We start from the raw sequence: 14,907 nt of genomic DNA, 5'->3' as shown, positions 1-14,907 counted from the left end.
CATTATTTTAAAGTTCGGAGGAACCATCTTGGACTAATAAAGAGAACTCTTGTTTCAGTTGTTTGTGATTCAGGCCTGACTAACATGATATCTTAAAAAAAAAAGAAAAAGTTATGTTCACCTTATGAGGCTAGGAAAATCACCACATAATTTTGAGATAAAATTTTATTGAACTTATAAAGTGAACTATTAATACCTCTAGGAAGGAATTAATGTTAGAGCTCTACATGTGAGCACTAAGACTTGCTTGATGTACACAAATTGACCACTCACCTTCCTCCAATCCTATAATCAATAATAAATTGTATTCTTGCTAAATGGGTTATGTCTTTAGAGAGGAAAGTACGGAGCATTAGTTTGATTCATTCACGATTTAGGCACACATGGCCTAAATCTAATCTAAGTAATAAAAAACAATAATTGTTTTCATACACTAAAAAAAAAAAAAAAAAAAAAATTAATAATAAATAATAATATTTTTTTTTTCAAAAAAAAAAAAAAAAGAGAAAGAAAAACAGAGTTGTATAACTGATGTGTGATCCACAGAATATAGATGACTACACAGACTCTTATCAATTACGGGGTCCACCATATTTATACTTTATTATTATAAGCAGCCATAAAATTAATTAGAGTATCCTAGATCTCAATCATTCCTTGATTAAATATTAATTTCTTACCTACATGTATGACTTCCCCTTAATTCTACATGTTGTACTATTAAATATTGATTTATTTGTAAATCTGCATGTACAGTTTAAAAGACTATTTTAAAATATAATTCAATCAAAATCTTAAAAACTGACTTTATACACACAAAAAAGATACTGAGTATCTTCAAGGGCCTGTTCATATTACTGAATTGAGCTGAATTGAACCAAACTTAACTTAACTGAACTGATTGGAGTTGAATTAAATTGAACTGAGCTGAAATGAATAATTTATGAGAAAAGAAAATTGGGAGCTAATCTGAAATTAACTGAGATTAAGCTGATGTGAACTGACCCTAAATCTAAATAATGACTTTATAAATGAAAAATAAAACTGCAAATATTAACTTGAGAATGAAGTGGTGTAAATGAGATTCGATTTTTATTCTTACTTATTATCAATTGTAATATCAACACTTTGTAATTATAGTAATACAATATCATACGGTTGTAATATAATCTCTAGTTCAGATTAATAGCAAGTTTGATTTTTACATTGTTTATATAATTACTTGATCACGGAGTATATTGTATACCAATATATACCAAAAAAATGTTATATTACTACGGAGTATATAAAATGATTTTGGACTAATCTGTAAGTAAATTTCAATTCATCAACTTTAGTATTTGAAAACATTAATTGTTAAAGTTGTATATTAATAACTCAGTAACTCATGTGCCAATCAAAGTGTAGCGAAATCTAAAAATGAAGATTTTGGAGAGTAAATAAAACAGGTCACGTGAAAAAAACAATTAAGAGAATTAACCGTTCGTTTCCATTTCTCTCTCTTAAAAAAGGTATCAGTAGTTGTCTGCTGGCAGTATCTCAGAGCTTAGCTCTGTCTTGTAGTTGAAAAAAAAAAAATAAAAAATAAAAAATAAAAAAAATACACTCTTGTATAGCAGAACAGTAAGTTGGTTGTCAAATTAGACCTGTTATCTTTTTTTTTCTCAAATCTTAACTATTTAAGTTGCTTAAATAGTTTATTTTTTTGGGTTCGAAACTCTAAATTTTGCTCAAAAAATTAGTGATTCAAGATCATTTGAAGAGCTCAAAATGGAATTTTGCAACTACTAGGAGAATTCTTTAGCCGCCTTCATCGATGGGTATGTGAGAAAAATTGATTTTATATAAAAAAAAAATTCTGGGTTGTATTTATTTGTAGAAAAAAGGGAAAAAAAATATCTGGGTTTTTTGAGTTTTGTGGTTGAGAATTGTTATTACTCAATAAAGAAAAAAAGTATTGTGATCTATATTAATTCTATCTGTTTTGGATATGGAAGTGTAATTATTTTGTTTTGCATTATTTTTTGAGCTTTTGGAATTTCTTTGTTTCCAAATCTCTTTAGAAATTTTGGAACTGATTCATGCAATTATTGATGTGAGTTAAATTTGGATTTTGGAATATAATTTGTATGTACTTGAATTATGTTCCAAGTTGCTAGTTGCTACTGTAGTTGATCTCAATGATTGGATTGAAGTGTTCTGAGCATCTTTGAACTGAATTCATGCAATTATAGTTGTTGCCAACTTGAACATTGATAGTTGGTTTAATTTTCAAGTAATTCGAGTCGAATTCGAGGCTGAGTTTGTGTGTAGGTTTGTTTATAAGTTGTTTGAATGTTGCAGAATTGGAGAAGCATGTATAATTGTATATAGAAGCATTTTGTGAAAGTTGCTGTCCATTGTCATAGTTGCTGGTTTTCCATTGTCCTTTGGTATTAATTTTGGACTTTGGACTTTTGGTCTTTCGCAATTGTGCTGGCGATTGTGCTGGGGAAGTTAAGGCAGCTACGGCAGCTTATACACAATTCAAGAGGGGTATTGAGATTGTTAGGTACTAGTACTAATCAATGGCTTCGGTTAATGAGGATACCGAGAATAAAGGGAGTATGTGGGATTTGGATCAGACCCTCGATCAGCCCATGGATGAAGAGGCAGGAAAGCTTAAGAATGCATACCGAGAAAAGGTATGATAGAGCATATGTTGCAGTACTTTTAAATGAGATTGTTACCTCACTGAAGGTCTTGTATGCTTGTTTTCGTATTTATATGAAATTTTATGTAGCAATACCATGTTTTTTTGGCCGGCAGATATAGTTTACCTAGTCCAAGTAATTAACTGTGTGGTATCTTCTAACTGCAAGACCTTGTTGATTCCTGCAGAAATTTTCAACTCTAGTGCTTCTACGGTTGGCATTCCAAAGTCTTGGAGTAGTGTATGGAGACTTGGGCACATCCCCACTGTATGTTTTCTTCAATACATTTCCGCATGGAGTGAAACATCATGATGATGTGATCGGTGCACTTTCGTTGATAATATACTCCCTCACCCTAGTCCCACTGTTGAAGTATGTTTTCATTGTCTGCAGAGCAAATGATAATGGTCAAGGTACTGATCAAACCTCTCTGTGGTTTCATTTTATTTCGATTTAACTCATAAATTGCTGAAGTGATGACATTCATGCACAATACTCATCTTATGCTTTTGTTTAAAGCTACTTTGATTTTCTTCTCATATTTTAATGCTTCAAATAAAGACACGCTTTGCACAGTGACGAGACATATCTAGTTCTTGTAATGTTATTAATCTAGGGTTGCTTAATTTAATACTCAAAGGAAGATGCCAAATGTTCTTAGTTAAATTTTCACAATCCGTCACTTTTCTTGACATTTTCTATTATCACTTTAATTTCATGACACTAATTATTAGATATGTGGTACTACTGATGTAGATTGCCCTCACAGACAACCAAATGCTATTTACTGAATTCATAAATCTCGAGTTCTTAACCTAAATTGCAGTTTGCAAATCCATTGCCCAATATGTCTAGGTCCTTGCAGCATATCTCTTACTCTGGTATTTAATATTGGAATTCTCAGTCATAATCTGTACTCTACATTTAAATCTATTTTAATATGTAAAACATGCTAAGATTGATAGTTATGACCTATGAGTCTTATGGCGTAAAAGTATGATGTTATGGAACCAAAAGTATGTATTTCTAATGAGATAATGTTGGTCTAAACTCCAACTAAGATGCCTAAAACATTTGCAGCAAATACCTGATATGTTTATTTTCTCCAGTAGGGACAAGTGTAACTGTGCAAAAATGTGTGTTAATGTTACCCTATTGAAGGTTATTGTGATGATTTCATCTAAGCAGTAGATTATAAGTTTGGATATAAGGCTAAGATTTTGTTGATGTTACTGGTGCATTTTATAAGTGATTTCTTGAGAACTGGGGGTCCACTACTCTGCATGTCAGAGGTGTACTCTGTAATAATGGCAGTAAGCCAGTAATAGTATCGAGGGACTAATTACTTGATTATAATTTCTGCTCTATTCATCTAATTTTGATAAGGAATTTTTATTTATCTGGTGCAGGGGGTACATTTGCGCTTTATTCATTGCTATGTAGACATGCTGATGTAAATACAATTCCAAACCGGCATAGAACAGATGAGGATTTAACTACATATAGTCGCTTTAGGCTCCAAGAAAAATCATTTGCTTCAAAAACCAGGCAATGGCTAGAGAAATATTCATCCAGAAAAAATACTCTACTTCTCCTTGTTCTTGTTGGTACTTGCATGGTAATTGGAGATGGAATTCTCACTCCAGCAATATCAGGTATATGCTGAACTCCTAACACATTATTGTATTCTAGTTTTATATTAATTACATGTTAAGCGTAAGGATATAAATCCAATGCCCCCAAGAACGTGTACTAATGCATGTTGAGAAATAAGCTAGTAATGGAGAATAAATGGTTGATTTTTGTAGTCTACCTCATTACACTCTTTTCTCTTTCAAAGATGCGGTTGTTGAGCTGACAGATAATTCACGATAGGGTTTGAGACTTGAGAGGCTATGAAATCATATAACTGAAGTAGTGGACTAAATCAACGACAGAGGCGTTGAATTTGTGAAATTAAAGTTTTGATGGGTTTAATCTTGAATGTTCAAATGACATCTCGTATATTATCGTTTTTTACTTGCTGGACTTGCTGAGTTGCTGGCACATACTTTCAACGCCTCTCGTGACTTCCTGAGACTAGATTTCCATTGTAAATAAACTAGTCCATGATCAAAATAAATGTGACCTCAGCCATTGTATTTGTATGTAATGATTGCTATTAGATGATGCAAGTCTCTGATGACTCATCTTTCCCCATCTTTTGCCAGAATGCTTAAGATTTACTCCAACCATCATTTTGGATATCTTAGTGGCTTAAAAAGAGATTATTCTGGGGATTATGATGATGAAGGTGTTTATAGATCAAGATGTGCAGCAGCATAGATAGGTCCCTGTCAAGAAGTAAAAAATATTTATATGTTTTCTTCTTGGGCTTGCGTTTAACATGTTTATTAAAAAAAAAGTTAATTTTAAAATCTTTCCAACCTATTTTACTATATGTTGATTCATATAGTTTTCTTAGTTTTCTACAAAGTATACCATCAATTCCTTTATGATTTATCAACATTGTCAAAGACAGTTTATAGCATCTTTAAGCTCTTCTACGAATATATTTATCCACTAAATCTTGTTCTGTTTGCAGTTCTTTCAGCTTCTGGTGGGATTAAGGTCGACCACCCCAATTTGAGTAATGGTAGTCCCTCTTCCTCTCTCTGCTTTGTTTATTATTTCTTTTAATGTGATCTTTGTGGAAAAATGTTGAGCAGCAATTATTTCCATATTTTTGATGTATTTCTTGTGGTGTGCAGATGTGGTTGTGCTTGTTGCTGTTGTGATACTGGTGGGTTTGTTCAGCTTGCAACACTATGGTACTGATAAGGTTGGGTGGCTTTTTGCACCAATTGTGCTACTCTGGTTTCTCATGATTGGAGGCATTGGTGCATTCAACATATGGAAATATGATAGCAGTGTACTGAAAGCTTTTTCACCAGTCTATCTGTATCGCTATCTCAAAGGAGGGGGGAAAGATGGATGGACCTCTTTAGGAGGAATCATGTTAAGTATAACTGGTAAGAAATCATCTCATAAAAAGGTTGTTGCCATGTCTTCATCTTTATTAAATTAATAGTACAGATTCAAAATTTAATGCAAAGGTTTTCTGTTCAATCCTCAATCGTAAAAATGACAGGGACAGAAGCATTGTTTGCTGACTTGGCTCACTTTCCGGTGTTGGCTGTACAAATAGCATTCACAGTAATTGTATTCCCCTGCCTTCTTCTAGCATATTCAGGACAAGCTGCTTATCTAGTAAATCATCGAGACCATGTGGAAGATGCATTCTATCACTCAATACCAGGTTTATCTCAGCTCGACCTTTCTTTTTCCTGTGCATATACATTTGCAATAATATTATCAGATAATATAGCTTAATTAAAAGATTAAATGCAAGGATGAGGGGGATTGATGTAGGGGGTGGGTTCCATAATTTTGTGAAGTTGCCCGTTTGTGGGGTCTAAAGATAATACAAGTCATAACTCATACGAAGGACCAGGATATAGTAACTACTACTATACTTGCATAGATGGTTTATTTGGTTTAAGTTTAAATTAGAAATTAAGGGAGTGGCATAAAGTTAGAATTTCAATATTAAACAACTTGTCTGTCTTTTTCTTGTCATAATTAACTATTGACATTTAGAGATGTGAGTTTGAGTGATAATGGAAAACAAATATTTTTCAATAGGACGTGCATGACCTTTAGATATTCACAAGGGACTTTGCATATCCTATTAGCACAATTATTATTAATGGGTTGATAGTGCACTTCAGAAAGAAAAGAAAATGGTGTTTTAATAAAGTAGTTTGGCTGACATGTGAAGAGAACATTTAAAAAATAATTGTCTTTTGTAATAGGATTCAGGAGTTGCCATACATAGGATGCTTATGTATCTATCTAATATGTTAATAAATTTATGCTAATATTAGATATGAGTGTCAGGGGGTGACACTAATTGTCCCAAATCTGAAAAACATCAATTTACCAAGCCTGGTCGCCTGGACACAGAGTTTGATAACTTGTAGAAGGATTGACTTCTGTAAAAGAACAATGAGGGGAGAGAAAATAAAAGACCATTACAAATTTACAAGTCTTTAGTTTATCTTGGGTAGTTGGGTGTCGTTCCATGGGTTCAGACTATGATTGTAATTATCAAGACAACTAGACAAGTGTAAAATCGCAATCAACTGGAAATAAACTAATTTGTGCTGTTCAAATGAGGTCTATGGTACAGGAATAATGATACAATTGTCTTTCTTGATTGTCATGCTTGAGTTTATTATTTTTAATTGCAGATAGCATCTACTGGCCAGTCTTCGTCGTAGCAACTTTGGCCGCCATCGTTGCAAGTCAGGCAACCATATCTGCAACGTTTTCAATTATAAAGCAGGCTCTTGCTTTAGGATGCTTTCCAAGAGTTAAAGTAGTACACACTTCCAAGAAATTTCTCGGGCAAGTATACATTCCAGATATCAACTGGATTCTTATGGTCCTTTGCATAGCTGTAACTGCTGGATTTAGGAACCAAAATCAGATTGGAAATGCTTATGGTAAGTTTGATTCTTTTGTTCTGTTTTGTTCTGTTTTTTTTTTTAAAAAAAAGACTTGCATTTGTTATGAAGTTATTATGTGCTTGTAGCTTGTCCTTTCCATTAGCATTTCCTTGTAGAGAATTATTCTTGCATTGCCTTGGTTCTGATACTAATTTATCGAGGCTCTTGCATTGCCTGGGTTCTGATACTAATTTATCGAGGATTCAGGAAAATTCCACTTTACAACTGTTAATGGGATGACCAGTGTTATCTAATACTCTAACATAATAGTCTAGCAAATATCGTTCTGCGTATTAAAAGCGCACTGCAGATTAGATGACTCTAGGGATGACAAATAAACATAAGAAGATATAAGAATCATTTCTTATCACAAACTGTACCAAATAATATGCTAAATAATATTATGAAAATTCCTTTAGCTAATCCTTGAGTGATTAATGGAGTACTAGAAAATATACCGAGTAATGACTAATGAGTATCTTTTAAAAAGCTTTTAGATGGATTTTTGGCATCTTTACTGTCAATAAGATTCAAAAATTTAATTTTCTTGAATTCTGATGTCACTCATGTCAGGCTTTGTGGTAATGTAAGTTTTAGTATCTTTAAGATTATTGCCTACCCTGTGGAGGGGTGCTAGACATTTACTCTAATGTCTAACAGTGTTTTGACCATGATTGAGCTAAAATAAATCCGGCTGATAGCCAGCTGAAATTTCTGTATCTTTCCAACCTTTATGCATTTGTGATTGGGAATTAATATGTGTCAGCATATAAAATCTATGCATTTGGTATTAGCATCTCAGCATGTAATTTATTGTTGAGAATCAAAATGTTGTAAAATGTGATTGGGAAATTCCAGATGACTGGCTACATTGATAGCTATATGTCATTCTGTTTTCTGTAAAAAAATCTGTTTCTGACAATATTAATGCACCTGAACAGAATAGTGCTTTTCAGTCTTCCCGTCTGGTGAGAGACAGGTGTACATCCATATATCATAGTAATTTAAAACTTGGTGCATCTTCATTGTTGACAGGTACAGCAGTTGTGATAGTCATGTTAGCCACCACATTCCTCATGATTCTAATTATGTTGCTGGTTTGGCGATGGCACTGGATACTCGTCTTGATCTTCACTGCTTTGTCATTACTGGTGGAATTAACCTACTTCTCAGCTGTTCTCTTCAAAATTGATCAAGGTGGATGGGTCCCCCTTGTCATTGCAGCTGCCTTTCTCATTGTCATGGTGGTTTGGCACTATGGAACTGTGAAACGATATGAGTTCGAAATGCATAGTAAGGTCTCGATGGCTTGGATTCTTGGCCTTGGCCCAAGCCTTGGGCTGGTAAGGGTACCAGGAATTGGACTTGTGTACACCGAGCTAGCCAGTGGTGTCCCCAGTATTTTCTCTCACTTCATTACCAACTTGCCGGCCATCCATTCAGTGGTTGTTTTTGTATGTGTAAAATACCTTCCAGTGTATACAGTCCCAGAAGATGAGAGATTTCTTGTGAAGCGGATTGGGCCTAAGAACTTCCATATGTTCCGTTGTGTTGCGAGGTACGGTTACAAGGACCTCCATAAGAAAGATGATGATTTTGAGAAGAAACTCTTTCATAACCTTTTCATGTTTGTTCGCCTTGAGTCTATGATGGAAGGGTGTACTGATTCTGAAGAATACAGCAGTATATATGGTCAGCAAACAGCTGAGTCTAGAGACTGCCTGTTGGATAATGGCACAACAATAATGACTGAGTTCGAGCACACAATTGAATCAGGGGATTCCATTATGCCTGCCAATTCTCCTTTGCGACTACTACAACTTAGGCCAAGGTCGTCCGGGCAGACCAGCAGCCAAAATGAAATTGATGAATTGGAGTTCTTGAATAGTTGTAGAGATTCTGGGGTGGTGCATATATTGGGCAACACTGTGGTGAAAGCAAGAAAAGATTCAAGGTTGTATAAAAAGATTGCTGTTGATTATATCTATGCGTTTCTTAGGAAGATTTGTAGAGAGCATAGCGTGATCTTTAATGTTCCTCATGAGAGTCTGTTAAACGTTGGTCAGGTATTTTATGTATGACATTATTCAATTCCATAATTTCATCAATAAGGGAAAAAAAGTAAAAAAAAATTTGTCATCAATTAATAAGATTAGTACAAAATCCCAAGCTATAAATGAGCAGAAGATGTATCACATCGTTGTACAAGAGATACGCTACAGGAACCCAGACTAGTGAAGTCTTCACAACATAAAGGGCTAACACAAACTGGTAAGAATCGTTTCGTCAGTAAAATCTTCACACCATGAAGAGCTAACACAAACTGGTAAGAGTCCTTTCGCCTCCTTTTAGCTAGCTAAAATTTAATCATTTAGCCTGAAATCATTATAGATCCGAATGCTTAGCTGAATTTGTTATGCCTATTATATCTCCAGCCTACCTGTGGAATACTGATATGCCCCATGCTAATGAGCCTGCTACACATTAACGCGTACTTTAACCATAGACTTTTAACTGCTAATCCTAGATAAGACTTGATATATAATGGGACATAATTTTAACCAACCAAATTTGGAACCCTGGGAATTGATATGCATCTAAATGCTATTCCACATCTTGCAGTTCAGCGATCTTCGAGTCCTTGGTTAGATTACCTGCTGCAAATAGTTACTGCTTTCTCATATTATCCTTGATGATACACTCATTAAGAAATTCCAAACAAAAGTGCTGTATATATGTATGGTAGATATTTAATTTGAATAATGAAGGAAAGTTATGGTTAAAGTTAAATAGCCAAGTTTCCAAAACGGACCCAGATAGATCAAATGTGGTCTGTTATTTTGTGATGCAGGGTGTATGATCTTCCAGCACAAGTTTAGAATGTGCTGATTCACAGTCAAGTATAAATTCTATGTATGTTAACTCAAACAGTGAAATAGATGACAATGAGACACTGATTATCATTGGCACATGAATTATAAGAAGATTTGCACTTTTATTCAACTAGAAAAGGCATTTACAACTTACAGCTAGAGAATAAACACAATGCTGATGTTCAAAACATCCAGCAAGGAATTGCGGACGTATCAAGATTATGTATATACTATCTTCTTGTCAACGACGTAGACATACAACTTTCTAGCCTCAATTATTTGGAAGTTCCTCTTTGACTCCTCGGTAGCATCTGGGCTTCAGAACGCCCACATATGGAAGATTGCGATAGAGCTCAGCAAAGTCCATTCCATAGCCTACCACAAAATGATCTGGACACTGCCAAAACTATAACTGTTAGACATCATATCCTGAATTCTAAGTAGACACAAATTTAAATACAATCATTTAGTGAATTGAAAGTTAATCATCTAATTTTTGGTAAATCCAAAATAGTTCATCTAATTCACTGAAGGAACATTATGACACCCAACAGTCTCAAGCATCGTTAAAGAACATAACTTTCATCATTTTAATTTTCAAAAGTTACTTCACGTATTCACCGGTTGTATTAAGTACAGCCAGCATGGTTATAAATTGTAGGAGCATCTTCTCATAAACAATAGGCCGCTGCCCTTTAATATTGAGCATTCTGGTGCAACAACCACAAGACTAGCAGGCAGCAGCCCCATACAACCATGCAATTAAATATTGTGGTCCTAATATTAGTTGATCAAATTCAATTCAGTTTAAAATTTACACAGCACAACCGAGTATCAATGCACCATGGACAGCTAAGGAAAATACAAAGTGATGACTTTTATCAGTATTATAACTTTCAAATGAATGAACGGAATGAGCTTTACTGTCCTCATCAAAGCATGAGCTTATCTTGCCTAGTCAAACTAATACAACCGAGTTAAATAAGATCGTAATCAAACAATGAATTCAATTACTTCCTCAGATTAAGTATTTAAGTGACCAGAATTTTCACATAGATACTGAATAAACTAAGGTTCAAGAATCAAATAAAGATTAAGACAAAAAGAAAATGCTAATAAGCTTCTCTTTATTTGACGGGTTGTTTTCATAATTCTAATAATTAGAAATTGCATCAAACACACAGCAGTTAAGGCAAGTGCCAGCTGCATGCTTTGATTCTAAAACCACAAATATCAGTTACACGAATAGAGCAATAAATTTGGTAGTACTCCATAAACCTTGGGGAGGCCTGAGGTGAACCAGTTTGGTTTTCACTTGTCAGAAGTTTTATAGTACCATCCTGATCTGGTTAGGTGTTGCACATCATTTACGTTTAGATAACAGTCTTCATCTGGACCATACCAATGAACTCTAGATGAAGATATTAGAAGGAAGATAATTTTGTTGTAGCCTTCTACTTTAATAAATTTGATGCAATTTCAGTAGTTTACCACAAGGAATCTTTCAGAAAAACTAGATCCAACGCAAAATTACCTCAAAGCCTCGATAGAACTTTCCTTTCCCAAAGAGCTCTATATTAACCTTCCGCCTTGATGGCTTATCAAGGAAGGTGCATATTGACACAGAAGATGCTCCCTTTGATTTCAAATGTTCAATGAGCCGATATAAGGTGTTTCCTGTATCCACAATGTCCTCAACCTGAATCCAAAGGAAGAATGTGGAGCACATAAGCAAAGAAACTATGTACACTGATGAATTTGGTTGAAAATCATACAGAATTACGACATTTAACAACTAACATAAACAGGATTTTGCCAGAATTATTCCATTCAAAGTACAAGGTAAGGCAAACTATGTCATATAAAGTATCCTAATAATACACCTATTGGTTGACTTAGCTATATTCTTATCACCTTATTCCAGGAACTTTATTTCTTATTGTTATTGGAATCAAATCAAATCAAATCAAATCAAATGAGACCTAACTAGACTTTCTTACAGGCGTACGCTTACTGCCAAACATACGAAATTTCATATTAGTAAGAGTTTTAATTAGATAATTTAAAAACATACATTAAGACAAATCTGACAACACTCCACTCGATAACTGATAAAGTCAAAGTGGAGATAAAAATCAGATCAAACTAAACCAGATAATATTATTCTGAACAAATTTAATCTTATGGAGAAAAAGATCAACCAAAATGACAAATTTATCAATAGTGCTTAGTGAGTAGATGGGACACTTAAACTCTTCACTTACACGGAAATTATTATCCATATGTATCATAGGAGACAATTCACAAGTGTGTTGTGTCGTGTTAAACTTGTGTTCGTCTTAGATTATGATAGACGTGTTGGAAAATCCTTTGACAGCTCCATTCAAAGAAAAAGATACCAGTTGCAATAAAGCCAAAAGTGTAAAAACATTGTAAAATGGCTTAATCAAACATTATTATTTTTTTTTTCTTTTGAGGAATAATCAAATATTGATCATAACACTACCTATACCATTAAGTCCATTATAAATAAATGCTTAAAAGTTGTTGGTAATACTAACAAGTAAACAGAAAAAAAGATACCCTGTACTCCTTACTCCGTATCATTGAAGTTATGTACTGACTACTGACAAACGTGTTGGAAGTCTTGATATTGCAACATTTTGACTTCTACAATATTCGTCTCAATTTAAAATACAATTACAATATCAAAATTTTCTCACTTATTTGTTAGTCATTCTTGATTGAAAATTCGAAAATACGCATTGACAAACGTTAAACATTGCAACATAAAACAGGAAATAAAATTCATAAATAAATGAAAAAATTAGAAAGTACCAAAACAACGTGTTTGTCGGTGACATCGAGCTTCAAGTCAGAGGAGATAGAAGGGGAGCCATTAGAGAGAGTACCGGTACCATAAGAGCTAACACGAACTAAATCAATGGAAACCGGTAACGATACTTGTCGGACTAAATCGGCTAAAAACACAAAACAACCGGTAGCAACGCCGACGAACACCGGCAATTCGGTGGCGGAGATGTCGTGTGTGAGTTCAACAGCGAGTTCGGAGACTCGGTTTGAAATATCTTCGGAAGTCCATAGTATGTTCTCTATGTCATCCTCCATTGAAACAAAGAAAGAGAGAGTGGGATCGTGGACGAGTGGGAGGAGTTTGGGTGTTTGGTTTGCCGCAAGGCCCGCAACCGAATGTGTATTGTGGAGATTTTAATAATTTGATGAATAAATGATTCCAACCTCCAAAACTTATACTTCTTCCGCTCACAAATGATACCCTTTTGTTGCACGGACAGAGTTAGTACTTATATTGAAATTTTATATACTCTTTTCGTTTTTAAATAATTTGATGAATAAATGATTCCAACCTCCAAAACTTATACTTCTTCCGCTCACAAATGATACCCTTTTGTTGCACGGACAGAGTTAGTACTTATATTGAAATTTTATATACTCTTTTCGTTTTTAAATAATTTGATGAATAAATGATTCCAACCTCCAAAACTTATACTTCTTCCGCTCACAAATGATACCCTTTTGTTGCACGGACAGAGTTAGTACTTATATTGAAATTTTATATACTCTTTTCGTTTTTAAATAATTTGATGAATAAATGATTCCAACCTCCAAAACTTATACTTCTTCCGCTCACAAATGATACCCTTTTGTTGCACGGACAGAGTTAGTACTTATATTGAAATTTTATATACTCTTTTCGTTTTTAAATAATTTGATGAATAAATGATTCCAACCTCCAAAACTTATACTTCTTCCGCTCACAAATGATACCCTTTTGTTGCACGGACAGAGTTAGTACTTATATTGAAATTTTATATACTCTTTTCGTTTTTAAATAATTTGATGAATAAATGATTCCAACCTCCAAAACTTATACTTCTTCCGCTCACAAATGATACCCTTTTGTTGCACGGACAGAGTTAGTACTTATATTGAAATTTTATATACTCTTTTCGTTTTTAAATAATTTGATGAATAAATGATTCCAACCTCCAAAACTTATACTTCTTCCGCTCACAAATGATACCCTTTTGTTGCACGGACAGAGTTAGTACTTATATTGAAATTTTATATATTCTTTTCGTTTTTAAATACTTGCTCTATTTCTCCATGTGCTGAGTTTTATGAAAAATTGGAGAAAGTAATAAAATATGAAGGCAGTGGATAGTTGAAAAAATAAAAAATTGTAAGAAGTAAAAGTAGTGGAAGAATCGGAGGAGAAAGAGTATTATGTTCGGTCCACTATGTGTAAGAAATAAATTCAATATTGTGAATGGTTTTCAAAAAAGGAAATGAAGTAAGTATTTAAAAACGGCCGGAAAAGAAAAGTGGAGCAAGTATTTAAAAATGGAGGAATAGTAAGTAGTGATTAGTGAAGGATGATTACTAGTCTACTGAAAGTACTATAGTTAATTTACATGGGTCCATTTTTGATTTGTTTATGTTTTAAAATATGTAAAAACTTTTGTGTACCCGATTTACAAATATCATTGGTGTGTGGTGTGCATCAAACAGTTTTAGGGGGTAATAATAATCTAATATGATTTTAAGGTATGTAAACAATGAAATAAGTTTTATAAGAGTGATGAATTTGCTTTTGTTGTAATATAAGAAGTATCTCAAGGCTACAATAAAAATAAGCAATAAGATCGAAAAGTTGATCTTATAATAATGGAAAGAGTACGGTGTGTCGTGAAACAAATTCACTGAATTGAAAACGAAATTTCGGCGCAATCGATGTACACAATTGTATTC

The 14,907-nt window shown here is 33.8% G+C and overlaps 2 protein-coding genes across 2 annotated transcripts; one reads left to right on the top strand and one right to left on the bottom strand.

The window, feature by feature from the left end:
- Positions 1–1,501: 1,501 nt before the first annotated feature.
- Positions 1,502–9,393, top strand: LOC145613151 (potassium transporter 10-like). Its single transcript, XM_081668214.1, has 9 exons — positions 1,502–1,820; positions 2,344–2,684; positions 2,881–3,106; positions 4,103–4,348; positions 5,278–5,328; positions 5,444–5,704; positions 5,824–5,991; positions 6,986–7,240; positions 8,279–9,393. Exons 2-9 carry the CDS (start codon positions 2,568–2,570, stop codon positions 9,322–9,324), a joined length of 2,370 nt encoding a protein of 789 aa, XP_081524340.1. The 5' UTR covers positions 1,502–1,820; positions 2,344–2,567; the 3' UTR covers positions 9,325–9,393.
- Positions 9,394–10,206: 813 nt separating this feature from the next.
- Positions 10,207–13,333, bottom strand: LOC145614903 (uncharacterized). Its single transcript, XM_081669973.1, has 3 exons — positions 12,955–13,333; positions 11,651–11,815; positions 10,207–10,513 (listed from the first exon to the last, which is right to left on the bottom strand). The coding sequence occupies exons 1-3, from the start codon at positions 13,243–13,245 to the stop codon at positions 10,388–10,390; spliced, it is 582 nt and encodes a 193-aa protein (XP_081526099.1). The 5' UTR covers positions 13,246–13,333; the 3' UTR covers positions 10,207–10,387.
- Between the last annotated feature and the right edge of the window lie 1,574 nt (positions 13,334–14,907).

This window comes from Chenopodium album, chromosome 25 (genome assembly GCF_948465745.1).
Source record: "Chenopodium album chromosome 25, dcCheAlbu1.1, whole genome shotgun sequence".
Taxonomy (NCBI): domain Eukaryota; kingdom Viridiplantae; phylum Streptophyta; class Magnoliopsida; order Caryophyllales; family Amaranthaceae; genus Chenopodium; species Chenopodium album.
This window is presented reverse-complemented; position numbering and strand designations above follow the sequence as displayed.

Excerpts from the sequence above, each read along its gene's own strand:
- LOC145613151 (XM_081668214.1), top strand. The coding sequence starts at position 2,568 with ATGGCTTCGGTTAATGAGGATACCGAGAATAAAGGGAGTATGTGGGAT. Across the intron at positions 2,685-2,880 it reads AGAATGCATACCGAGAAAAG|AAATTTTCAACTCTAGTGCT; the intron begins GTATGATAGAGC and ends TGATTCCTGCAG. Across the intron at positions 5,329-5,443 it reads CCACCCCAATTTGAGTAATG|ATGTGGTTGTGCTTGTTGCT; the intron begins GTAGTCCCTCTT and ends TGTGGTGTGCAG.
- LOC145614903 (XM_081669973.1), bottom strand. The coding sequence starts at position 13,245 with ATGGAGGATGACATAGAGAACATACTATGGACTTCCGAAGATATTTCA. Across the intron at positions 11,816-12,954 it reads CCGACAAACACGTTGTTTTG|GTTGAGGACATTGTGGATAC; the intron begins GTACTTTCTAAT and ends CTTTGGATTCAG. Across the intron at positions 10,514-11,650 it reads AGTTCTATCGAGGCTTTGAG|TGTCCAGATCATTTTGTGGT; the intron begins GTAATTTTGCGT and ends TAGTTTTGGCAG.